Here is a 27,683-nt window from a genome sequence, read left to right as displayed (position 1 = left end):
CCCCCCCCCCCCCCCCCCCGCACTCCTGTGGGATGCTCCATCTGCCCTAGCATGGCAGTGTTCATGAGCTGTGCCTGGTACCACAAGGTATGTAGAAAAAACATCTAAAGCTGTGTCTATGGCCAAATTGCTGATTATTTGAATCAGCACCAAATCTTCAGATCGGATTTGCCCGAATTGAATTGGGACAGTGATCTGAATCAACTAACTGAATCACTGTCCCTGATTCAGGCCAAATCTGAATCTAAATCGAATACAGCCCGTTTTGTACACCCCTATTAATTAGTTTACTGTGGCTAATACTCTCGCATGTGTAGATAGCGATGCATTACTCCTCAGCTATTTAGTCTACTCTACAGTTAAGCACATGCGTAGATGTGACCACTATGCTTATCTTATTCCACTCTGGGATTTGTTTATGCTCTTAAACTAAGTATAGCTTTTTTCTCCCAGCTGACAAGCAAATCAGACAAATTGCAGGGTGGATTTTACCTTTACAAAGCACATCCTAAACTTGAAAACAAAGTCTCTGATTTAAAAAAAAAACAAAGTAGTACAAAAACTGAAAGAACAGTTGACAGGTTTTATAACCAAGCAGGTTCATATTTGTGGGAGTCTCTGGTTGAGAGGAAGGGGTTGAGTGATATGTCTCTGTGTTGATCTGTTAAGATTGGCATGAAGAGCTAGGTGGAAGCCCCTTAGGTGGCCTGTACTGGCCAGAAGGCAATTCCTGAATTGGTTTATAGTGACTGAATTGAAGAGTAGGTAAGTAATTTCAGGCTCCAGTCTGCAGGAGTCTGCTACTGTTCATATCTTATATATTTGATAGCTTCTGCTAATGGGTTGTGTGAGGTTCTTGGGTCTTAAGAGGTACAATGTAGGGGTGGACTCTGAGGCAGTGGTAAGGGGCACTGAGGCTGAAAGCAAATGTTGGGAGGAGGGGTTGAGGATAAAGAGGCTGGAATGACAGCAGTGGGAATATGTCGAAGTGGCTTCTGAATCTGAACAGTGTGCCCTGAAGGGAGACTTTAAAACTTAAGAGAAGGGTAGTGAGGATAGAGAGGGGATTTTGAGGGAGTGTATCTGGTGAGTCCATGGCTGATGGAGAACTGCTGGGTACAAAGTCTTTGAGGTAGCCCATGCTCCGTGGACTAAGGGTTTATGCAAGAGACCCCTGAGGCAGCTGTGATGCCTGTGTAGGCAAAAGATGAGGGAAGAGCATCTAAGATCCTGTTAACTGCTTATGAGAAGCCAGATGAGAGTCAAATGCTATGCGGTCATGGTGAGGTGGGTGTGAGGCAAATCTTGAGGGAACAGGGGATGCAGTGAAGTGGACCACTGAAGCTGGGGAGGCTGTGGCTTATGTTGAAGCAAATTTGAATGAGGCACCACAGTGATAATATTAGAAACTGGTTAGTGAACTCCTAAAATGGCTCCGATGGGCAAGAGCAGGATGTGAAGAGGTTGAGGCACCTCCTGCTGTCTTGGAGAGTATACTTGGGAAATGACTGACTGCTTGGGAAGCAACCGCTCCTCTTTTTGTTCTGTATGGCTTCTGCTAATGGGATGTACCTATGTAAAGACGTGATAAGCTTTTTTTGTTTGAAGTTGAAGGAGATAGAGAAGTAACTGGAGCTGAAGCTGCAACAGGTATATGAGAGGTAGCACACGGTGTATCCTTCAGTGAGTCTTTAAGAAATATATCAGGAAGAATGTCAGATGAGTATGGGTTAGGACAGTGTTTCCCAAATTTCTGATACTTGGAGCACACTTTTTTCTTCTGTATTAAAGTTGGCAGCGCACTTCACTCTTACACCCAATTAGTCGTGTGTATGTGCGTGTGTGGGCATGTGTGTCATACATGTTCCAAAACAGATAACATATTCCATTCCCCTTCCAGAGGAAATCATACTGGTGCTGAGATGTACTGTTAGAAAAATGACACCAAATACATGCTTCCTTAAGCAAAGGATTAGTCTCTATACCAGTGGTTTTCAATGGGTGCCTATACATGAGTGTGGAGGCTGCTCCGATGCACTGGAATTCTAGTGCATCAGAGCAGACTCGATTTAATCTATTTATTCCACTACATTGAAGCAGACTTGATTTAACTGAGTCTGCTGGAGTGTGGTAATTACCATGCTCCAGAAGCCTCCTGAATCTCATGTATCAGTGTCCCCATGCTTAAAAATGGTGGCAGGGGATGCTTGAACTAAAGCTTGTTGGACTAACTTTAGTTCAAGCGCCCCTGCCACCATTTTTAAGCATGGGGATGCTGATACAGGACATGCAGCAGCGCTTTAATTAGAACAGCTGTTGTAGCCACATTATTTAAAGTGCTGCCTCCCCTCCCCTCCCCCCCGCCCCCCAGAGCATGTGTAAAAGCACCCAACCTTTTTAGCTTCAAGGCACTGCCCTAAAACTTTTTTGAATTTTGTGGCATTCCAGTGGAAAATCACAGAAAAGATACAGAGAGGGATAAAAAGGTTGAGGTTAAAAAGGTTGAGGCTAAAAAGGCTAAAAACCACTGATCCAGCTGGTGCCCCTTAGGGCAGCATTTCTCAACCTGTGGGGTGTGACCGAAAAAAATATATGAAAGGGTCATGAACAAACTTTAAAAATGGCTTCTCCTTTAAAGGAAAAAAGCATAGGAAACTGTGGCATTTCACTTGCAAGTTGGCAGAGTTCCAGCCTGCAAGAGCCTGCCCCACACACTGGGGGCTGGGGCCAGGGGGCCAGGGGGCAGTGGGTTGGAACTGATGGGCACTGGGTTGGGACTGGCCATCAATGTTTACAAATGGGTCCTGGTACAAAAAAGTTTGAGAACCACTGCTTTAGGGTGCAGGTCCTCATCCTACTGTACCTTACTCTTTCCACTGTCTGCCTCCTTCCTCCCCCTGGTCTATACCTCAGGGGACAAGGGCAGCCCCATTGCTGAGGCTGTTCCTGCAAGGTCTTCCATGGTGGTGACCAGCCCTGTGGCCCCTTCTGCTGGCCTCAGGAGCATTGGAGGAGTGAAGGGGATGAGCCAGGCTGCAAAGTACAGCTCCATCTGTGCATCCACCTTCTTGCCCACTCACAGCAAAGTGCACTTCTGGAAGTGTGGGCAGGCTTGCAGAGGGGCTTCCTAGGGTTTGGAGGAGGCAGTATCAGCAGTGGCAGTCCCCAGAGTTTTCTAAGCAAATCTGAAAGTTCTGGCATCTTAATGAGGAAAGAGCTAGTCTTCTAAGTATATGTGAGGGCATGCAGGCCTTGCAAGTTGGTGCACTTTAGGACATTACCTGTATGGCATAAGAAGTGGTAGCACTTAAGGATGGTAGAAATGTTACCTTATTAGAGGGGGTAGGAATGCAAGATGGGAAGGAAGCTGGTGTGGAGCAGTGGGTTTGATGGTAGTGGGGGACTTAGCTGGATTCCTCCCTTCCCTATTCTCTTCCAGATATCTTCAGCTTCATGTACCTTTTTTCCTCAGTTTAAAAAGGTAGGACTTTTTGTAAAGAGAAGATGACAGATCACCTTGTCATCTGAATGAAAGCCTTTTTCATTTGGTTCCTCCCCATGGGTGGCAAAAAGTGCTCTCCTTGTAATTCGGTCTAGGTCTTCCTTTGCCCCTTCTGGGACTGTACTCCAATGGAGCACTAACCAGGGAGAGCAGCTGAGAACAAAGTATCAGGTTTTATCATTCACTCTATCTTAGGAGCGAATGCTACTGACACTCAGTTTCTAGGAGAAACTTCGGTCGCAGAACAGTATCTTGATGTCTGCCAGAGATTGGTGCTGAAGACAAGGAGTTGGGGTAAATTCCAGGAGGCAGCAGGGCCTTCCAAGTTTATTCTTATTTAGTTTGGTATCTGTGGCATGTCCTCTGGTCACCCTATCTGCCCTTGCATCTCTCTTTTGCTCCAACTGTTCTCAGGATAAAATGGACAAGAAGCCCTGAGGAAAGGGAAGGAAAAGAAAAGAGAAGAAAGAGCCAAGGAGAAAAAAATTGACCCACAGGGCACATATGAAATTCTAAAGAGGGTAAGGAACTTCATCCTTTCTGTATAAGGAAATGAGTGACATATATGAGAATTTAAAACGAAACAGTACTGGTATTATTTGAGTATGTATATCATTCATCATGTGAATGATACCTGGAATTCCACTATGAGGATAATATAAAATGTAATTATTCCTAGAGTTTCTTTTATCTTACATTTACCCTTGAAATTCATTTGCTATGAGCTTGTTGCCTTGTTGAAAGCTTGTGCCTTGTGGATATTACAGTAACACATCTGTTTTATACTGATAAACATACCCAGATAAATTTGTGTCTCATTTTTCACCCTCATAAAGGAAAACTCGGCAACTTTGCCATGAGTATTGACTTCTGTGACTGCGTGTCTCTGTTAACAGCCATGATTTTTCAGGACTGAATTCAGGACCTCCAGTTTGAGCTATACAGGTTACATCCTAGGAAACTTACTGGGGGCTCAAACAAAGAGAAGAATGATTAAGTACTAACCAGTTTGTTCTTTTATCTAGAGGAAAGCTCTTTTTAAGTGCCTGAAATTCACAATAGCTCATAATCCAAGAGAAGCTTCCACTGAGTGTCTAACAACTGGACAAAAAAATTCTAAAACAATAAATGTGGTCTATAAGAAGCTGAGCTGAAGAGCCAGAGTATAATCCATCTCTGTTAAGAGATTTATCTTCTTTGTGGATGAAGCCCTGTAGGAAACATATAACATGTCCCAGTTGATTACCCCTGCATAAATCATGTGAAGACTTGCATTTTGATGATGATGACAGTATTTTTTTTTTTGGATATCATCTTGTAGGTAAAAATTCCCCCAGTGGTCTACAAAGGAAACTATAGAAAAAAGCTATGGTAAAAAAATACTATTAAGCAAATCAAGCACCCAAATGTAGTGAATGCTTGAATTAAGGATACCCATCAACCTGGATTTGGTTTGCTTTTGCATGGCCATTCTGATAAATCTTTAATTACAAGATTATATTATTTTCACAAGAGCTGTACTTCATTTAGCACACAGAATGAACAGTAATCAGTTAATGTGTAGGATTTTTGTTTTTCTTCATTGTTCAACAACTGGTCCCAACACCTTATGTATGCCACATTATTCTGATCTTGCTCTTTAGACAGAATTACTCATTTCTCACAGACTTTCCTACGGCATTTGTAACTATTGTATTGGAATGCTTAAATGTGTTAATTTTAATTCCTAACATCCCTATGAGATGATCTAATTTTTTAATCTCGATATTTCATATTGGAATTTGGAGAGACAATCTAAGATAAAATATCCACTAATTTTTGCATTCCCAGTGTGTAACACCTAGGACCTGATTTTTCCAAGTACTGACTATTATGTAGTGGAGATATATAATCAATCATAGCCTCTGTTGACATTAGTTGCCCCTGTGTGGGCTCAGCATTTCTTCAAATCATGCCCAGGGTTTCAAATTGTACAAATAAAAAATGAGGAGCAGGCAGTTTGAAATTACCTGTGAAAAGTTCGGCTTTAAATTATTTGCTTAACGTAAGATAGGAACTCTGCCTAAAATAAAATCCAGTTTTTCAGGATATCATTTAACTGCTTTAATCCTCTAAGAGCTCCTTTTCTCTTTCTGCAGTCTTCTGCACCATTCAGTATCCTTCTCCTATTTCTTGCCTCACTTCTGCCACTTTTCCCAAAAGCAAGTCCAGCCTATATACTGAAGGATGCTGATGGAGGAACTGTATGTGATCATGTAATTAAAGGTTGTATCATAATCCATATGCACACAGGGTGTGGACACACATAGCAATTAAACTGTTCCTAGTTGTCACCGGTTGGGAACCAGTTCACAATTTTGTGTGATGTGCTATGGCTCTGACATTAGGGGTGGGAGTGAGCACCCAGCTCAGTATGCCTCACAATGGGTGAGTAGGGAGGGAGAAGCACTCACCCTCATGCTTTGGTGGTCACAAGGGGTGGGGGACCTAGGGGTATTTTTACTTTTCTGCTTTCTCTTTTCTCCTAAACATGAGTTCAACAAACTTCAATAGCTTGTACTTGATCAAACTCTGCAGTGTGTTTACCCAGCTTTGTGTGGCTGATAGAAAATGCTTGGCTCCTATGCTTTTGCATTCCTAGGGTCTCTGAGTGGGGGAGAGGCATGACGAAGGGTTGTGATATAGTAGGGAGTGAGGACACAGCTCATTGTTAAAAAGATAACTTGTACTGAAAGCAGTGCAAGAGAGTTCATTCATAAAAACTGTCAAAAAATGAGGAGGCAGCTGTGTACCAAAGTGGCCAGTTGTAGCAGTGAGGTGGGTGAGAAGTGATGCAGTGGGGATACCTGGGGGACTGACCATATGCACGTCATGGAATGCTTGGTATCCACATATAATACTTAAGGAGTTCACAGTGAACAACTTCCAAAGAGTACTTGATTTTCCATGTATGCTTTTGAACCATTCTGGGCAGCTTAAAGCTACTTCAACAGGCTTGTATATCTGTCCACTTCAGGCTTAAATGGCATTTAAACCAGTCTAGGTGTCACATGTGTCCATGTGTCACGGCTCTGCAGTATCTGTATAGATCTGTATAGATCATACACTCCAGCAGGGCTTTATGGTGTTTTTTTCTAAAGCTGACTCAATAGCTATTAGATAAATGTGCCAAAAAAGCCCTGCTGAAGCACCTGTTCTATATAGCCAAGATTTAACTGTATCATAAAGAGGGCATATACCTTTGGAATGATAATAGCTGATATTTACAGTGTCCCAAAGTCCACTGAAAAAGAACAGTGTCTACAAAAAGTACTTGTAGCAAATCGGGGTAGATTCTGATTTCAATTATATCAGCATGTATGCAAGGCTATTTTTTTGACCCCCAAAGACTGGCCATTTCCCTTTGACTCAATTTCCCTTTGGCATTTGTGTACTTAAAACCACGAGACTGCTGCCTTCTTTGATTTTCCTAAATTCTTGATATAATTGATGTGATAGAGGTGAGCATCTTTTCAGAAATAATTTCTCTGAGGTTTTTACATTTTCAGGCTTTGTAGCTGTTCCTACACTTGCTTTTCTCCAATGTTTTGGAGAATGTTTTTTCCATGTGCAGATAATTGTGTATCTAAGCAACACCCTTGAAGAAGTAACTTGTGTCTTTTCATCTCAAACTGGATTTTCAAACATTATTTTTTCATATTTGTTGTTGCTGTGTAATGAAAACCTCAGTTCTACTTTAGATGCCAAAACTGTACAATGAAGGAATTTATTTGAACTGGCAGCAAAAATGAATACTGATAATCCATGTTTTGTTATAGGTCTCATTAGTTATAGGTCTCATTATAAGGTTTTACAGTCTCATTAGTTAGTAAGCCATGTTTATTGAATACCACCCAAACAAAAAAATATGTAAAAGTGAGCAACTTGCTACAAGTCTGTAAAACACATTCACTGTTCAATGCCAAAAATATATGTTGACGTTATCATTTTGTGTGTAAGGAAGGAAGATGTAGTTAGCATTGGACATCGAGTTTTGATCATATGCTGTCATCAACTTCATCGTGGTTGAGAAAACCTATTCTTTTGAATGATAATCATTGTGACACCTATTTCAGTGACTGGCAAAAAAAGTACTAGAACCCTTTCAGGTGGCCTGGTGCCATCCTTTCCAGAACATCTGCTTCATACTTGGGACCAGGGAACTGAGCAATTACTGTATCCCTTATCTTAGAATTTCATAGGTCTCAGAAATGTAACCCAAACACAAGCAGACCTTAGAGGAGTAACTAGTTTTAGGATAAGTAGGTGGTCTAAATATGAATTTAGTCCTACAATTTCTGATAAATGGCTTTAAGTGATAAACAGGTAATTATAGACATGTACACTGGAACTGTTTGGGATATTTTAAGCTGAGCTGCAAAGGTCTGTAACTCCACAATGACACACAATGCTGGTATAGCAGGACATTGATATAAAAGATAATAAGCCAAAAGCAAGAGTTAAAATTAACCTACTAAAATATAAGGAATAATGAGCTTAGAGGTCCAAAATTCTGTACAAAGTAAGGGTAATCAATATGAATAACAACTAGGAATGAATGGTATTACAGATGAATTAAAGTTGGAGAAGTCAGATGAAAGGACACTTAATGACTGTTTATCCTGACTATCCAACCAGCTCCAGGAACTTCTTAGAACATCTCTGAGAAATTGATATTGGGCTTTTTCCATACTCTCATATTTTTCCAATTTGTAATATTAACGCTTCTGGTTTAAGTTCTAATAGACATTTATATAAAAAGCACTTATCCTCACTGAGTTTGCTTCTAGATTCCTCTAACCTTTACCCATTTACCTGCAGCCAAACTGAACAAGCCCTAGGGCCTAACCCAAATGGGGTTTTGTTGTTCTCCCGCCCTGGCGGGGGGTCGGGCTAGAAGATCTACTAGGTCCCTTCCGACCCTAAATCTATGAAACTATGAAACTATAAGGACCTTTGAAAAAGCTACATAAAGAAAAAGAACAGAAAATCTATTTAGGTGCTTATATGGTTCCCATCACCATAGTGCACAAGCTTTTCATAACATGTGAGATACAGAAGTTTTATAATCTTTGTTTATAGAAGAACTGAGACATTCAATGATTTGCCAGAGAATACACTGGAGTCTGTAATAGAGCAGGATATGGAACCAGACTTTCAGAATCTCAGACATATGACTTAAGCACAAGACTAGGCTTCCACTCATTATGTTTCATTTTTAAATATCTGCACACACTTGGCAAAATGACTGGCAAAGCTCCCTGTGCAAAATAGGGGTGCACCGATAAAGAATTTCTTGGCGGATACCGACATCCAATGATTGATCAACCAATCAGCCGAAGCCAATCTGGTAACTGATATTTAGTAACAGTGCAAGGCATTTTAAACTACTGACATAAATAAATCTTGTGTTTGTTTTGCATTTATGACACACATACACATGCCTCCTGCCTGCTCTGGCCCTCAGTGAGGAAGGTGGTGACTGCCTTATTCCCATGCACATCGCTCCCTTGCCCACAGCTCCTCCCTGTTCCCTGTGCAGCCTGTAGTGCTATCTTGGGTAGGCGGGGAGGACCCTCACACAGACAGTGGCCTGGGCGCATTTGGAGCCCCTGAGCACACAGCTGCCTCAGTGCCATTGGGCCTCATGTGGCTGAGCTCCCAGGGCCGCTGGGGAGAAACTACTTTTGCAAAGGCACCCAGTCCCTGGTAAAGCGGAATGTCCCTTGCATGGTGCCTTGCCCCTCTCGCGTGCAGCCCAACATCTCTGAAGCAGCCCTGGCACTCAGGTCCCCGCTACATGCATGGCGTTGCCATGGCAGTGGCAGCAGCAGCAGGAGCCAGTAATGATCTCTTTGTCGCTGAGCATGGCATCCTGTGACTGCTCCCCAGCACCCCCTCCCCCTCCCACTGCTCACCGGGACCTCTAGTCTGCCGCAGGCTTGGGACGGCAGTGCTGTGCAAGGAGTAGACTATGCTCGCCAGGGTGCTCCGGGCATGTGGCTGTAATTATTGGCTACAATGACCAAAAAAAGCTGATAGCCAATAATATATTTTCTTCTTTTATCTGTGCCAATCTGGTAGCTAACTGATATATTTGTGCACCCCTAAATAAACATTCCTTGACAGCTGTCTTGGGGCTTACTGTTCATAAAAATGTGTATTTGTAGACTGATAGTTAATTTATCATTTTTGTGGAGCTAAATTTTAAATACGAACATTTTTATGGGCTACTTTACCAAACTGGTGGGAGGACCAAAATCCAATGTTTTCTTCTGTATTAGTTATCCTGTTGGTGTTATTTTAAGAAAAATAAGCTTTAAATCTGTTTTAATTGAGAGACTCCCTTAAAATGCTGAAAATTCTTCTAACTCAGCTAAAAATACCAGAAACATCCTGCATCATCAATTTTCAAATGTCATGAGTGCTGATTAGCTACCAGAATTGGGAATAAAAAATCTTCAGAGAAAATGGAATGCCTTCAAATAATTCAAAATCATGGACATTTGAAAATTATTAGGGGATCTGCAAACTTTGGAGATCGTTTTCTATTAGAGCCGTGAGAAGGCTAGAACTTGTCAAATAGGTTGGGTCATTTTTTTCAAAATGGAAGTTTTTGTGAAAATATATTGTATATTAATTTTTTTTGGACAGAATGATTTAATTTTGGTTTATCATTCATCTTTATTCTGGTTTTCATTTGCTGCTTTCAGTTTTAGGCTTTTTCATTGCCAGCTTTTACTGGCCAGCTTAGATACTTGGTGAGATTTTAAAAAAATCAGTCAATAAATAAATACATGACTTGGTCATATCAACAGCAAAAAACCATTTACATTTAAAAAACAATACATTTCAGTGCAAAATTCCAAAGAACATTTAAAAAAGCCTCCATCTTGAAATCCCATTAAATAAAATTTGTCTTTGACAATTTTAAAGTTTTGGTTACTTGCTATAGTCAAAAGCTAGATCCAGATCCCATTCAAACCAAAAGAATGGAAACTGAAAAAGCACACTTAAGGCTCAGAGTTTTCTTGGTGAAAGTCCTGCCACAGTTTAGGGTCCTTTCGGTTACGGACAGAAGTTACACTTAAACCAATTTAAATGATCAGAAACTGGTTTACACCTGTAACAGAACAGAAGCTCAGTGCACGTAAACCAGTTTCAAAATGGTGGAAACTGGTTTAAGATAAACCTGTTTGAATGTAGTATCAGACTTAACTGATTTTGGTCAAACCAGATTATGCATGAACGGCGCGTGCCTTCGGCAGCTGGGGGGGCATGGCTGTGCTGCCTGCGGCAGGCGCATGGTGGCAGCAGCAGGAATCCATTGGCAGTAGGTGGGGGAGCTCCCGCAGACGCTGCCAGCGCTGTCAGTGGCAGGGGGGTGGGGATGGCAAGTGCCAACCAGGGGTCGGTGACCACCCACAGGCACCACTGGTGGCGTCGGTGGTGGCCAGGGGCAATCATGGACCACCTGCAGATGTTTCCAGTGGTGTCAGCGGCAGGGTGGCAAGCGGCAACTGGCTGCAGGCACCGCCAACAGTGTTGGTGGTGCCCTTTTGCAGAGGGTGCACTGCAACGCTCAGGGGTGCATGTCCACCCACGTGCACCCCCTACATGTCACCCCTGGGGTTATGAAACTTCTGCCCCAGACCCCTTCCTGGTTCAAATTAAATCACAGTCCCCCAGCATCCCAGCATGCTTTTCAGCCCTGGGCTGGGCTGTGCTGTCTGTTCCAGAGAGCAGAGCTGGCCCCGCCCCTCTGTTCCCTAACTGGAGCAGTGAGGGTTGGCTAACAACTGGGGATGGGGGGTGGGGAGGGAGGGAAGGGGGCAAGTCTATGGTATGGGGGGTAGGGACTGCCCCCCCCCAAATCATGGCTGGGATCTGAGGCCAGGGAGTGGGGGTTTGACATCCCTTCCCCCACTCAAATTTATTGTTGGCCACAATTGTGGACTACAAATCCCAGAGGCACCTGGAAGGAGGAAGAGGAAGTGATGAACAGACTCAATCCTGGAAAGCCCTGCTGCTGTAATTTTGGACTGCAAATCTCAAAGACCTCACAGGCAGCAGGAAAAGGAAATTAACATGCAGCCAGAGACCTGTGCTCTAGCACCCCCCCCCCCCCGCTTCTAGCCTGAGCTACTGCAGGCATGAAGCTGCATTTCCTGAATCAAAGGTAAATGACTGTTCACTTCTATTTCAATTTAATCTGTGCAGTTTAGACTAACCTGGAAAGACTGAATCAATTCAGCCTCAGGCTTTTTGACTCTCCGTACCTAGCCTTCAAGTGAACAAGGGCCAGTTCATGCACAGGAAGCATGTGAAATCTGTTAGTGACAATGACTATGAAGCAAGATCAAATGAACACAGTTAACTTTGACTTTTTTCTTTTGAAATGTCAGATTTATGACATGATTAGGAAGGGCCATAATCTGCTTACTGCAAAGGAGCATGTGTCTTTGTGCTTGTGGCAGGGCACTTGTGTGTGCCTGCCACTTTAAGATGGAGAGCAGGTAGCCAGCAGGAGCGGGTCAGTCCTGATGAGGCAGCCATTTTAGATCCAGGTCCACAGGGCTGAGGCAGCAGTCTGCTGCTGGCAGCCAAAAGAGCAATACCTGGCTGAGCTGTTGTTCAGAACATCTTGGAGGTAAGGGCAGGGACTATGGGAATGGCAGGAGGCTGAAAACTGCACCCTGCTGGGGAAGGATGGCTTGGTGGGACTCCCTGTGGCGAGGGAGTTCCCCAGAAATGCCAGGCCAATTGCTTCTCCAGTGAAAAGCTAGGAGGGGTGCCTAAAACCCCAGCCCCCACATCCTGGTGGGTGACCCAGAATAAGAGACAGACACGGGGGCCAGGCACATCTTTGGGCACCTGAGACCCACAGGAGTGGAAGACCTCAGAGGCCCCAGGGAGAGGGCAGTAGTGTGGCCCGGCGATAGGGTAGGAGAGTGGTCCCAGAGTGGTATGGGGGCCCGCACAGAGTAGGGGATGTCATTATGACCTGAAGGACTGTGCACAAGCAAGGTGTAGAGTAGGACTGAAGGCCAGTCTGAAGGGCTGCATCAGGAAGTATACTGAGTAGGGCTGAAGGACAGCCAGAAGGGCAGCACATGGACCAACTCCTATGAGTATATAGATGTGGAAAGTTGCCCAGTGAGAGGCTATAGGCAGAGTCAGTTCAGTGTTAGGCACAAGGCTGATGCCACGTAAAGTAGGGGAGCACAAGCAATCCAAAGGACTGTGTGTGCAGTACCCGCACGAAGGTAGTTAAGCCTGATGACCCAAGGGGGCTGCTCAAGGGAGCAGGCCAGGTTGTGAGTGGCCCAATGAGGGGCAGTGAGAAAGAGGCCCCAGTGAGAAGGGGGGCAGTATGAATGTGGCCCTGAAAGGGGCAGTTTGTGAGAGGCCCAGCTGTGGACCAAGTTTTGCCTGGCCTCAATCCGGAGCTGTAATAATCATCTGGATGCCATCTGTGAGACATGGGACATGGTAATGGCAGGTTGGAGCCGTGTATATCTCCCCCTGGCATTGGGTCATTAAAGTGGGCAGTCTCACACATTTTACACCAGTTTAAGGTACAGCAAGTTGTGGCAGGTGAGACTGGGCAGACTGCCCTACTTAGACAGGTGGGCAGGCCGATGTGAGACCCGACCCAAGATGGCCCTCTGTCATAATGTTACATAAGGAACACTTGATTCTCTTCTAAGTCACAGTTGCCCTATGGGTTCCCCTGCTTCTCAAAGAGGAAATACACTATACTGGGATTTTTGGAGAGTAACTTTACTACTCAGCATCCTAAGAAGACATATCAGCCAGGGGCTCATGAGAGCTCTGAGGAACCTGTTTCCCATCCTGTACTATTACTGTGATAGCAATAGCCTATAATACACCTTAAAGTGGCCTTGGCTCCTTCTAGTCAGGCCACAAGTTGGCTCTTAACCATTTTCTCTTAAGGTTCAACAATGTGTATTGTCAGCAATTCTTTCTTGCTACATACTACTAGTGAAAAAACTAGGACATTAGATGTCCGAGTAGCAGGATTCCAGCTGAGGTAAGCAAATAATGCAACCATTCTAGATTAGAACTGACCAATTCCCCATTTTGAAAAGGAACTGGAAAGTACTTCTTTTTTCAGTTTGTTTTACTCTCTCTGCTTCAGCACAATCACTCCAGCTTCATGAGCCCTTAATTTTAAAAGATACTGCTGACACCTGGCTTAAAGGTGTTTCTATTTTTTCCTTCAGCATATCCGTTGCCTCATTAACAAAGCCAGGAATATCTAATTTTTTCATACCTGTTAAAGAAATGTAGGGCTGGAGTGATCTCAAGAGCTTATCTAGTCTACCCCTGCACTGCGGCAGGAACAAATTTACCTGCTCCAAGTTTGTCTCACTTTATCTTAAAAAACTTCAGAGATGAAAATTTCATTACTTCCTTAGGCGACCGGTTCCATTGCTTAACTCTTACAGCAAGAAAGTTATTCCTGGGCACATCTACACATGAGCTTTAAAGTGCAGTAGCCTATTCTACTGCACATTAAAGCGGTGCACAAAAAATCATGCTAATACACTAATGCACAGTAGAATAAGCTACTGCACTTTAAGGGTCACCTAAAAAGAATGTGCTTGCACTACTGCACATTAGCACAGCCTAATGCACATTTATATAGTACCTCATATTGGAGGTACTAAATTTAATGTGTATTAGGAAAAGCACATTAATGCATGTGTAGACATTCCCCCCAATATCTAAACTAAATCACCCTTGTTGCAAGCTAACCCATTTACAACTTGTCCAACTAATTGATGTCCTACATATAACAAGCTTTTACATATTTGGAGTCTATTATATCCCCTTCTGTCTTCTCTTTCTTAGACTAAAAACCAGTTCTTCAATTCTTTCCTTATTGACAAGCTTTTTTCTAAAGCTTTTTGTCATGATCTCTTCTTGGCTCTTTTCTATTTATCTGTCATCTGCAAAGTTTAATACCCAAAGGTGGACACAATGCTCCAGTTGGGGCCTCACCAGTGCCAAGTACAGAAGAACAGTTATCTTCCATGACTTACCATGGACATAGACAAACATACACTTGGAGCAATTCCAAAAGGGAAGAAGGAGCTGCTGTTTGGGAGACTGCAGAACTTGTTATGCTATAACAGTTATGTGCATAAGCCTGTAGCTTGTTTGCATCACTAAATTGCCCCAACTTCAACTTTGGATGAAGCATCATCACTCAGGTTTGTATCCTCCTTATAAGTAAATTCTTTATTTTATCATCTGAGTCCCTTAACCAATTTAAATTCCTCCAATTTAAAACCCCTTCACGTTTAAGACTAATACACCGCAGCAAACATTCAGCTCACAAAGACTGAAGTGGGATTTACTTTTAATCCTATCTACACAGTTCCTCAAACCACTGTAATGGTTTCTGTTGAGCTGTGGAAGACCTTCAGGGACCAAAACCATTGCTCATGTGGTAGTCCCCATCCCAGCAGAGAAATAACAGACTAATGGCTGATTTAAAATGAATGACTGTAAGAATTCCATAGAGCTTTGATACAGTGCTTTGAGGAACTTTGAAATCCTTGCTTGTTTTTTGCTCAGGCAAATTGGCATTTATTTCAGTAGGACTCTACCTGAGCAAATGCTAAGAAAGGGCTTTGAAATCTGGCCTACAATCTGTAAAAGGAAAAGTTGCTGTGATGAATTAGCCAACTCCGTCCAAGTTCAGGAGAGTTTGGGGTTCATTAGAGGAATCACTACAATGCTGGATTAGTTGTCAAGCTATTATTACTGTTGGTTTGATTTATGAGCAAGGAGCACTGACTGCAGACCTTTAAACATAAATAATCACAGTTTATGACCTGTATAAGTAATCAGGATAACAAAATGCCTTTTGCATTCTCATCTGTTTTTCTACTCCACATCTGTTATTTATCTGAAAAAGTTGGTGGTTCTACAACTATTTTTCATGTATGTTTTTAATATTGATGGATATTTTTCTTTATACCATGATCAAAGTTATAAACATTGGGCTTAATCCTGTGAACATTTACACTTAGATGTAAAATTACTTATCCATGTACATGTACCATAAGCAGTCCCACTAAAGTTAATAAGGCAACAAACATGGTAGTAAGTACTAGATATGTTAAAAAGTGCTTGAAATGACTTAAGTTATGCACTTAATATGCCAGTAAAGTGTGTAGGGTGGAATTTTCTAAAGCTCTCAGCTCTGGCTTATCAATTGGTTTCAATGGGAACAGAAAGAGGCCAGTACTGCAATAGAAAATCAAGCACATTTAATATGGGGGACTTTTATACATTACAACAGTTGTAAAGGAAAAGGAAATGTTATTCAAAACCTGTTGTGATTGTGAATATTTAGTGAAAATTTTACTATCTCAGATCTACTGGACTAACTTTGGCTAAGGTCTTATCTAGACATAGGATAAGCCCTAGATCAGGCATCAGTAGCAACAACCAAAGAAGCAGCCTTAGTATAGACAAGGAAAATCAGATTGCACCAGGCGTGTTTACCTGATTTTTTTAAAAAGGGTTTGGATCAATTTTTGCAACTCCCAGCTATTTTTGCCTGTGCTTGAGATTTGCATTGATGCAATTATATTCAGACTATCAATAGGTGAATACTTATATAGGCCCAAGTATAGATTAGGCCTATGTTTTGCAAATTAACTATTGCTGACAAAGGGGAAAATCTGTCTTGTGATGGACAGTTTGTCCTTGTCCACACTTGCAGTGAAATGGTATTCAATAGCAGTTCAGCTGAACACAGTTTTTGATAACTTTAATCAGCAAAGGATAATTGCAGTAGTATAGACAAGGCTCCTATACACCACTGGAGGGATAGACTTTTGCAGAGACAGGGATGGGATATATCTGTAGTAAAAATTTGCTGGCCACGCTAGAAATATGGTTATGATATTCAAATGTGCTTGATGTTGGCCCAAATCTGCTACTGTCAAGACCAACAGTGAGATGCATGTTAACTTTTAATACCAGCAGAGTAAGACTGGTATGGAGTTCTTTGGAAATCCTACAACAGCGCACACTAGAACGCCATGACAAGAAACTTATTTCATTAAGGTAGTTGGCAATTTATTTTTCCTAAGTGCCTTTCCTTCTCTTTGTATGTTGAAGAGCTGCTGACCTATAAAATCCCACCCCCACCTCCCCAAGAAAATGTGTTTGCAAGGATGTCCCTTCAATAGAACTGAAAAGAAATGATGAGGTGCAATATTCCAGTAACATAACTAGAAGCAGGCACCAACTTAGAGGGGGCACGAGATTGGCAACCACCACCACTGCTGGCCTGGCTGCTGCCACCACTGTCCAGGGAGTAAAAATGCTTGTTACATCTTTGCAGTATTCTGTGACAGATTGTGGAGAAAACCAGGAAGGGAGAAATGTTCAAGCTGGACAGAGAAACAGATAGAGGTCTATTTGAGGAAGAAAGTTGGAGACACTTGAGGGTGCTAAGTTCCGTAAAGAAAATGCAGGGCTCCATTTTCCCTTCCCTATTTCTTTTGTGGTCATTAACTTGAAAGATTGTAAGGGACCTGAAACAAATATTAACAATTTAATCAAGGAAACAAATCAGCAGTAGAGAGCAGCCTGGCAAACTGAGGAGGAGGCAACAGAAGCTGGAGAAATTACAGTGTCTGTAAAAGGCAAATGATTGGGGAGTATTAAATAAACTGTAACAGAAAGAGGCAACAGAAAGAATACCAGGAAAATGAAACAGCAAAGCATATATGGGAGGTGGAGACTGGTAACTGATCTAGGCTCTACAAGAAAAATCCACATAGTAAAGGTTTAGATTTATAAGTCAGCAGTAACTAGCCCAGGTGATAAGCCTAGTAATTATGATCCCCTTATTGCTGTTACAGGCATAGTAACCTGTAACAGTATTGCTGTTACAGGCATAGTTACTAGGCACAGTGAGGTTGCCTAGTAATAAGAAATGAACTGGCTAGAGTCATTCATATGAGTTCAACTGACAGCTAGTGAAGTGAATGGCAATCATAAAGAGTTGTTGAAATTGCTATCTGGAAGAAATGAGAGCAAGGGGGAAAATACCATTGGCACCTAGTATACTGAAGAACTTGGGACATATATGCATGTGTCAACTGCTGGAAATCACTGGACCAAACCCACCCTTGGGTAGACTCTGTTAATTTAAATGAAATAATACTACAGACAAAATCAAAAAGATATAATGAGACAGCAGGTATTTAAACTCTTGAGAAACTTTGGCATTAAAAAGGAGTGCCTGACCATAAACCATGAATACCTGTTAGAAACATATTAGTAAGTGAGCTGAAGTACCCCTCTAAGAAAGGTAAGGGGAGCACAGAGATAGTAACAATAAAGAATTATGTCAGTTCTGATCTCATGTTTGATATTATCCACTTTGGTCCTGAAGCTATTCCTACTGAGTAAATACAGTATTTCCACAGATCCTGCATGTCCCTTTAGGCAAATCTTTTAAGTCCTGATTTTAAAAGTGGACTTGAATTTTTAGGTATCCAATTTAGGATACTTTTAGTGCATGCTCTTCCAGATGTTGTTTGCAGAACTCCTCTCAAGTGAGGTTCCCAGTACTGAGGATACAAGTGTAATGGATGCTTTGGAAAATCTGATTTCTGTCTTTCCTCTGGTATAATTCCTCTAACAGTAAGGGAGAAAAAAGCAATACCTACTTATCAAGGGTGTTGCAAAGGATAATGTACTATTGGGGTAATGTTTTTAAAATTAATCTATTAGGGCTAAGTATTATTCTTATAACATTGGCCTTTAATTTAAATTTCTTTTAAAAATATGTTCCCTTTTTAACCATGCCTTGTACTTTCTGTTCATATAAATGCAATTAATAAACAGACAAACACATTGAATATTACATATGGAAGAGACACCTTCTTCCTGTATAATTATTACTCTTCAAACTACTGGGTTTGTTTAGTAGTACGAGTCTCTGAATGTTTAGACAAGTTTCTTGGGGCCAGGTAAAAGTATACGGACCAGGTCCTCAGCTGGTATAAATCACTGTAGCTCCATTTAGTCTATAGAGTTATTTAGATTCATACCAACAGAGGATCTGTCTCTCTAATCTTTACGGAGAACACCAGATTGATTAAACAGCTTCCAGATGTCCACTAGCACATTGATAAAATCATCACATTATCAAATGCACCAAATCCTGCCATAACAGACTATTCTGAAGAAACAAAACAAAACATAGATACTTTCATGCCAGCTCCTAACTACATTTAGTAAGACGGAAGCAACCACAAGCAGTCTGACATTTCAGCTCGGCAAGCAAAGCTTTACGCTGCTTGCTTTTCCGACTGCTTATTTTTACTTCAAGACAGTCAGGTCTACCTGATAATATGATCGCTTTTTCCTGTGCAAACCACCAGTATATAATTGCACAGCCTGGGAAAACATCATTTTGCTGATTATCATCAAAATTACATTTTCGTTTGACTATTGCTCTTTGGTTTGCATCTGGTTTCTGTGGGACTACATAAATATCGCTGGTCCTGTCACACTAAAATAGATAAATGGTTTATTGTTGTAATTCTCTGGAGCTAATATGACTTTAGAAAACATTCAACAGAATTTTTGCAAGATGCATGCTGTCTCTCAAAGACATAAAAATTGATTTCCTCTTACATAATAATTATTAAGTACTTCAGAGCAATGTTTCTCAGTAACTACTCCAGGAAATCTATATATAGATTTTTTTTTTTTGAGGGGGCCAAGACTGAGAGAGGCAGGACAGTTTTTGGAGGGTAATTGTGTTTTTGATACTGCCTCTACTCCTGCAACTTGACAGTGCAGGCAGTACCCATGAGCATAGTTCTCTTCTGCTCAAAGAGCCAGCTTAAGCCTATGCATCATTTATATCCCACTTAAACACTCAAAATAAGGCTGAAATGGTGCTTATTTGCTGTGTTCATAGGTCTTGTGCCAGTGAGGTGATGAATGTTACCCTGTGAGCACAGAGATCTATATTCTTAAATGGTTGTCAGTCAGGTAGACTACATCATTAAACAAGACTGGATAAATCCAATAACATTTTCCTCCCTACCCTTCAGATAGTCTAGGTTATTTGTGGGATTTGTTGCCAAGTTATTAAATTCATAGCTCACTCTTATGCAGGCCAACTCATTGGCTGCTACATGGTGCAATGCAACCTCTGAAAAAATGCCACCAGATTGTCTCTTGCATGTCATTTGTTTCAATTCAGCGCCTTTAACAGCTCTGATCCCTCATTCAGGACTTTAGAAGATGAAGCGCTATATTCAGCAAAAGACAAAGGCACTTTTACATATCAGGTGCTGCAGCATCTAACATTCAGGCACCTGGTCCCCAGGGTGGAATTTAAAACCCGATGTGAGGCACAAAAGCTCCCTACAAACTGTGTAAAGAAACTTCTGCCTCTAAGAATGCATGCATCTTGGATGGGTGTCCAGCCAGCATGCTGGGTTGGGACTTGCTCCCTCGGTATAGTGTGTCACTATGGCGTTGTAGCGGCTAAAAATAACCATGTGCCACATGGATGGCACAGTACAAGCTGTTACTGCATTATCCAAAAGGAAGTACTAAATGACGGCGCAGTAGCAACGTCACCACAGGGGCACACGTAGACGCGCCCAGCATAGACTATGCATACTCCTAATGGTCTGTAGTCCATCCTGTGCATTAAGTCAGTGTAAGGTCTGCCCAGAGTGTTTTTTTTGAAGAGGAGCAAGGTTAATTTCATTCCCTAATTGCTGTTTTACTAAGGCTTTGTGTTGGAGGGTAAATTTCATTCTACTTGGTTATGAGGTTTTATTGCTAAGTCCCTTATAAAACCCCATAAATACAATATTAAGATTGTATTATAAGCATTACCTTACCTTACCTTATGTTACCTTAGGATTCATTTTAATTAGCACTGCATATACTGGAATGACAAATTATTATGAATAATAATTAGCACTTTCTTATAATTGATTTAAAAAAGTAATTTGATAATAACAGCAAGCTAAATTACTAACTACTTTCCTGCAATTTCATGCACAGCCCTGGACACTGAGAGCTGTGTAATCTGATCTCCAGTTCTTCCTTAGAACTGCATTATTTGTTACCCTAATGCGTGACCAATGCTCAGAGGACCAAGTGTCAGTGGATGTGTACTGCTTGTTTCTGCACACCCACTCACTTAAAAGCTGATAGCAACATAAAGCTTTAAATGAGGGGTGGAGGAAGGTTCTTATTTCCTATTTTTTCCCTGTGATGGCCTGTAGTTCAAGTCATAATCTAATGCAAACTCATTTACATTCTACAGTGCAGGGAGCTTTGGAGTTAATTCATTTTGATAGTCTTTACATACCATAGTATTTACGTAGTGTCTTTTGCTTCTTACACTTAAGTATGGACTTCTCCAAAGCAAACAGGCCAATTAACTTTCTCAAAAACTCTGAAAAAATATATCTACTGACATGGTTATCGCTAAGTAGCTCAAATCCAGAATGTAAAAAAAAATGTAATGTCTCAACATGTTTTAATCATTAGATACACTCATTTGTCAAGAGGGGAAACTACCCTTTATGTAAAAGTAAATCCATAAAAGTGGGAGTCCTCTTCTCTTGGGCCTATTGTCAAACCAGAAAACAATGTGCTTATTTGTTAAGCACAGTGCTTCTCTCTTAGCATTCTGTAGGGGAAACCTATACATGACTGGAAGAAAATAAATCCAAAACATGTTGGCTTTGCTCCATAATGAAATATAGAAGCTTTTTCACAATTGGGAAATGACCAAAACTCAACCAAGAAACAAATTTTTGTTGACACCTGGATCAGTGAGCCAAGAACACAATTCACCTGCCCATTTAAAAACATCAGAATAGAACAGCAAAATTGCTTATAAAAAAATATTTCTGAAAATGTGAAGTAGTGACTAAATAAACCATAAAAACTGGGAGTAGGCAACTAGTATTTCGAATGAAGTGTTTGGTTATAAAGAAAGACATATAGTTATTCAATAATAAACAATGGATTAATAAGAATGTAAAAAAAATGACAGTGATGTCTGTCACAGTTGGTCACTTAGTGGGGGATAGAGGAAAACGCAGTTAACATTGAATTTAAATAAAAGGAAATCCAAAGAGCTTGCTAACCAAAGTCTGATCATACCTTTGTTAGCACAGTATGTGTGCGGGGGGAGGTGTGGGAAACGCAGAGGTGCAGTGCTCCTGGGGAAGTATTTGGAGGTAAGTAGAACCTACAGCAATCTCACTTGACCTCCCTCACTTGATTCACTCTGGGGGCAGACTCATAAAGGGAAGCAGAACAATGATGCTGTGTCCCTTTGGAGAGTATAGAGGGAGACCGTAACTGTCAGGACTGGAAATGTGCCTGGTTTTCATATGGACTAAGTAAAGAGAAGGAGGAATGTTCCCTGCACCTTTTCTCATGCACATCTGTACAAAGGCCAGCTACAATAGCATAGGCGATGCATCGGGGAGGCATGGGGTGGGCATGTGCCCCTCCCCCCCCCCATTGGCTCTTGCCAGCCGGGGAGTGGGGAGCACTGGCCCCCCTCCACTCCCCCCCGAGAAGGGCTGGAGGTGCTTTTGGTTTTGCCGGCGGCACTTTTGGTTTTGCTGCCAGTGTTTCCAGGGTTGGCGATTGGCCGCTGGGGGACCTGCTCCCAGTCGGTGATTGGCTACTGGTACCCCTCCAGAGTCATGAGGCACTAGTCACCCATGTACAATAGGGTTAAGAATAAATTGAGTGGCACGTAAAGGACCTTTCATTTATGAGCTGTAGTGCAGTATGTTCTTATTAGCTAATCAGGGCCAGTTGTGACTGGCTCTGGTATGCAGTGAAAGCAGGAAGATGAAAAAGCCCCCAAATTCCTGTGTAGCACGTAGGGCCCTTGAAAAATGCACTGCTTGTGTTCAGGAGGGTATAGGAATGGTTTCTGACATTTTGAAGATGGCAGAGTTGAGCCATAGGGAGGTGGGGTTTGGGCTCTCCCTTAGCCTACTCTGCTTTTTAGGCATGCAGACAGTAAGGAGGGACATTCCATACTGCACCTGCCTAAAGCACAGTGCCTCCCAGTGCAGCATCTAGAACAGTGTAACTTTGCACCAACCCTGTATCTTCCCTAGCCAGTGCTGTAGCAACGAAGTTTGGTGCCCAGGGTTAAGCCTGCAGCGACAGCCCACCCTCGCCACGTGCACAGATCCAGGGGGCGCACACCTCCTCCATGCTTGCCTGGGAATGCGCACAGAGGTAGGAGCTGCCCTCCCCCTGTCCTTGTGCCCCACCAAATGAGCCGCTCATGGCTCCGTCCCGTGTCCCACCCCAGCTGGGCAGCGCCTGTTGGTGCCCCTTTGCTTCAACGCCAGGGGTAGTCGCCCTGATCGCCCCCCTCCTTGCTATGGCACTGTCCCTAGCCCACCATTTCATCACACTTACTTCATGGAGTAAGGTGAATAGCACCTTACTCCGTACATAGTCACTGGCAGTACCCAGGCAGTAAACTACTACTTGAGGAAGGGCTGCAGAATCGAGCCTTCTGCTGTTCAGCAAGAAAGCAAAGCAAAACAAAAACCCCTTGTCTTCCTATTCAAAGGCTGTGTTAAAAGAGAACTGGGTACCGCTACATATACGAGACAACACACTTGAGGATAAAGTGGAGAAATATGACAAATGTTGCATTTTCTCCAGTTATTTACACCTATTCAAGCTGGTACAAATTTTTTTCCAGTGAGTAGTGCTTTCTCTCTGCTCAGGTGTAAATGTCTGTACAAGTTGCAAGGAAAGGGAGAATCAAGCTCTTCATTTCTATGCATTTGCATACTATTAAAAAGCACCTGCAAATGAAAAGGAAACAGTTTAAATAAGAGAAAGGATTCACCAAAAGTTTAATAGGTGGAGACTGACTTCATGTGATTTCACACCTCTGCTAAGGTTTTTTGTCTACTACCATAAATGTAGGGAATGAAGGATCATGTTCTAATAGCATATTGGGTTTTTTTTTTACCCATTCAGTTTGTAGTAATAACATGTGGTAACAGTCATTTAAAAATGTATGTTCAGTTGATGAAAAAAATCTAATGCTTGCTGGTATTTTTAATGGCTGGATAATTAAATGTACTTTGTTTGAAAACACTGAACTAAATTATTCAGTGCCAAAATAGGTTACAATGCCAGTCAACATAGCTATATTCATCATTACGACTCTACCATAGTGATTAGTTGTGTTATTGATAAAACACTTCCAGAATATAATGAAAAGGTTTGCATAATGTAACTGCAACTAAAAGCTGCAATTTTTAAATGAATTTAAAACAAGCTATTTAGACTCAGCAGTACTATCACAGTTTGGCTGTTACAAGACTAAAGACTTAACAGGACCCCTTCAAACAAAATTAGTATAACATCCATTCTATAGTAAAATGAACAGTATAAGGAATTGTTAATAGTTGTGGCTTGGACTTATTTAATTCAGATGTCCTGCATAACAATTTTAGAGGGTGCTGTTTTAGAACAAAAAAAAATCCTGTTGAATCATGACTCTGTCTAAAGTGTTACTAGGCAGAGCTAATAGCAATTAAACGTGGTCAATGATGTATTGAAAATGTATGCTATTAGAAATTAGAAATTATGTGGCCTTACATACACCTTTTAACTTTATTTACGCAAATACATTACATGTCTTGTTCTAACTGCTGTTGAAGCTGAAATTTGGGAGCATGTTTAATTTGGTGTGACTGATAGACTGGGCATTGCTTAGCATTTTTATTCACTTTCTAAGGAAACATGTCAAATGTTTTCGGAGTCTCCCTACAGCAATGCAGTCAACAAGCATTTTCATGTAAATAATTTGCATTATTAGCCTGTTTTAATCTGTTTTAAGATCAGAAGGAATAAAGTACCCTGTTCTTGAATGTTAACATTTTTCACAGTCATTTCAGCATGCTAATTGTCTGCCAATTTCAAAAAAATTACTTAAAAATATAATTACAGGCATGTAATATATGCATTGCGTTTAAATTAATACAAAATCCCATATGGTAGAGAACATTCCAAATTATCAATACATTTGTTTAAAATAGATTCTGTCATCTGATTTACAGAAGTATGGGTTGAAACATCAAGCAACTTGCACAGTGTTTTTGTATATTCATCTTACACTAACCTTTGCTATGAAAAAGCATTTTACTGGAAACTCTTATCACACGGTGGCTATTTAGAATAAATTAAGGTATTGAGAAATTTCCAACAGATTAAGCCTAGCGAAAATCTTTTCAAATTAGATAGCACTTGCTTTATAATTTAAACTAAGATCCTTAATCTCTGCTCTATACTCCATACAGAGAAGAAACTAAATATGAATTACTTGCAATTATACGTGTTGATTGTAACCATGGGAGTGTAGAGAGGAATCTATAGCAAATGCAAAAGTGCCAAGAGCCAGATTCTGCAAATCTTTCACTGATCAGAACCTAGTCCTACTGATTTCAATGTGTTTCTTCTAAAATACATCCAGGGTGAGTAAGGGTCACAGATAACCTGCCCTGAAATCTGAGTGTGCATTTTGTGAATGCGTTCTGTTTACCAGACCTGTGGCTAAGCAACGAGAAAAGCAGTGTAGAGCCTGAGGCTGAGGATACATTTCTGCACCAGTGCTGTACAAGATTTGGCCTGAAGTCACCAAGCTGTAACCAAAATGTGAACGCGGTCCTTTAGGTGGCATCTTCACTTCTAAACCACTTTCAAAACTCCAGTTGCTATAGTAACCTGATGCCTTTTCCCCCCTTTTTCCAAAGGAGATTTTTTTCACGTCATTTCAAAACTTTAATCACCATAACAACCTCATCTGGCTCTTTACAGCATAGCAACTTCTTTTGTTTTTATACTTGATGTTGTGTGTCTGGTATTAATACCGGATCCACTCTCCCCTTCCCCACCCCTTTATCTCTCTGGAAGTGACAAAAAGCATTGCCCTGAAATCATATGGAAAGAAAGCATTTCAAAGGGAAGATGAACACTTGGAGAGTAAGTGCAACTACTATGGTAGCATAAGAGTGAAATTGTAGCCATGATGGTCCAGAAATTATATGAGGCGAGGCTTTCTTAGTATGCTAGCTTTGATAGTTGGTCCAATAAAGGATATCACCCTAAGAAAGCCTTGCCTCCTGCTTCACTCCCTCACCCTTATTCCAATACAATCAGAACAGAGAGAAAGAGAGAGAAGTTTAACACTGTTTCAAAGGAACTTTTACAATGCATTGTCTTGCAATGGAAGCTGTCAAGTTCCATAGCTAGGTTAGCATAGACATATAGGGAGAGACATCCATTCCTCACTGCTCTTCTACTCTGCCCTTGGGCTTCTTGCATTCTCTGCTCCCCCCCACCCCCTGCCATAGATTTTTCAACGCAAAGAAAAGGTTTGGAAATCCTATGGTGAGTAGCTAAAGCCCCTGCTTACACATTACATATATCACACAATTAACTGGTGAATCGGGCAATAAATGCAGACTGGCTACATGTGCAAAGGATGACAGACCCCGCATGCAAAGTACCAATCACGCAACTACCTGGCAAACTGTGCAATAAATGTAGTCCGACCACGCGCACAAAGGAAGCTGGGCCATGTGTGCAAAGTAACAATTACACAACTCGTGAATCATACAATAAATGTAGACCAGACACGTGCAAAGCAACGGTCACACAACTGGTGAACTGTGCAGTAAATGTAGACCAGACGCATGTGAAAAGTAACAGTCACACAGCTAAATGGTGAACTGCGTAATAAAGGCAGATGAGCCGTATGTGCAAAGTAACGCAACTGGTGAATTGCACAGTGAATGTAGACCAGACACATGTTCACAGGAATCCTGGCCACACATGCAAAGTGACAGGCACAACTAACTGATGAATTGTGATTGTAGACCCACCATGTGGGCAAAGGGAACCTGGGCCTTGTGTGCAAAGTATCACAACTGGTGAAGTGCACAATAAATTGAGACCAGACACACAAAGGCAGCCTGGCCACGCGTGCAAAGTAATGGTCACATGACTGCTGAATCAGGCAATAAATGTAGACTGGCCACATGCACAAAGTAACAATCACACAACTAACTGGTGAATCACACAATATATGTAGGCTGGCCACTTGTGCAAAGGAAGCTGAGCTGTATAACACAGCTGGTGAACTGTGCAATAAATGTAGACTGGACACATGAGCAAAGGAATGATCACACAACTAACTGATGCTGACCTGCACAGTGAATGCAGACTGGCCATGTGTGCCAAGGAAGCCCAGCCGTGTGTGCAAAGTAACACAAGTGCTGAACTGCGCAGTAAATGTGGCCCAGACACATGCACAAGGGCACGCTTGCACAGCTAACTGGTGAGCTGGGCAATAAATGCAGACGGGCCACGTGTGCAAAGTGACACAACGGTGGAACCGTGCAATAAAGGCGGACCCGACACTTGCACAAAGGAACCATCGCACAACTCACAGATTCCCCGTGCAATAAAGGCAGACCGACCGGCCGACCACGCGTGCCAAGGAAGCGGGGCCGCACGTGCAAAGTGAACCCAACTGCTGAACTGTGCAATCAACACACGTGCAGAGGAACCACGGGGCAAGTCACTGCAGTGAGCACCGAGGGGCCCTGCTGCACAGGACCGGACGGCTCCTGCCACCCCGCGGTCCCGCTCTGGCAGCCCCAGGCAGGCACGGCGTAGGCCCGGCGGGGCGCAGGGGGGCAGCAGCCCGGGACTCACCGATGGTGGAGACGACGGTGGCCACGAAGTAGAAAGCCCCCGGGAAGTCCCAGCGGGGCCGCAGCGCCTCGGCGCGGATGCCGGCGGCCATGGCGGCCTCGTAGCTGCGCAGGAAGGCGCGCAGCTCGGGCAGGCTGATGTTGAAGAGGCGGCTGAAGTCGGTGAGGGTCCGGTTCCAGCGGCGCTGCGCCGCCGCCTCGGACGGGCGCTCCAGCGCCGAGAACACGCCGGCGCCGGCCGTCAGGTAGGCGGCGATCAGCGCCGCCAGCAGCACGAAGCGCCCAGTGTCCTCGGCGCAGCGGCAGCAGCAGCGGCCCCGGCG

The 27,683-nt window shown here is 42.4% G+C and overlaps 1 protein-coding gene across 1 annotated transcript in view; it reads right to left on the bottom strand.

Moving 5' to 3' along the window:
* Positions 1–27,677, bottom strand: part of KCNK12 (potassium two pore domain channel subfamily K member 12) — a gene marked incomplete at its 5' end in the record, with an annotated part of 61,026 nt that extends 33,349 nt beyond the window's left edge. The window contains one exon of the mRNA XM_019516308.1: positions 27,362–27,677. Coding sequence (XP_019371853.1) covers positions 27,362–27,677 — 316 coding nt within the window. The remainder of the gene's footprint in view (positions 1–27,361) is intronic.
* Positions 27,678–27,683: the final 6 nt, after the last annotated feature.

The sequence above is a fragment of the Gavialis gangeticus genome, unplaced genomic scaffold, assembly GCF_001723915.1.
Source record: "Gavialis gangeticus isolate Ggan-Ray unplaced genomic scaffold, GavGan_comp1, whole genome shotgun sequence".
In the NCBI taxonomy this organism is placed as follows: Eukaryota; Metazoa; Chordata; order Crocodylia; family Gavialidae; genus Gavialis; species Gavialis gangeticus.
This window is presented reverse-complemented; position numbering and strand designations above follow the sequence as displayed.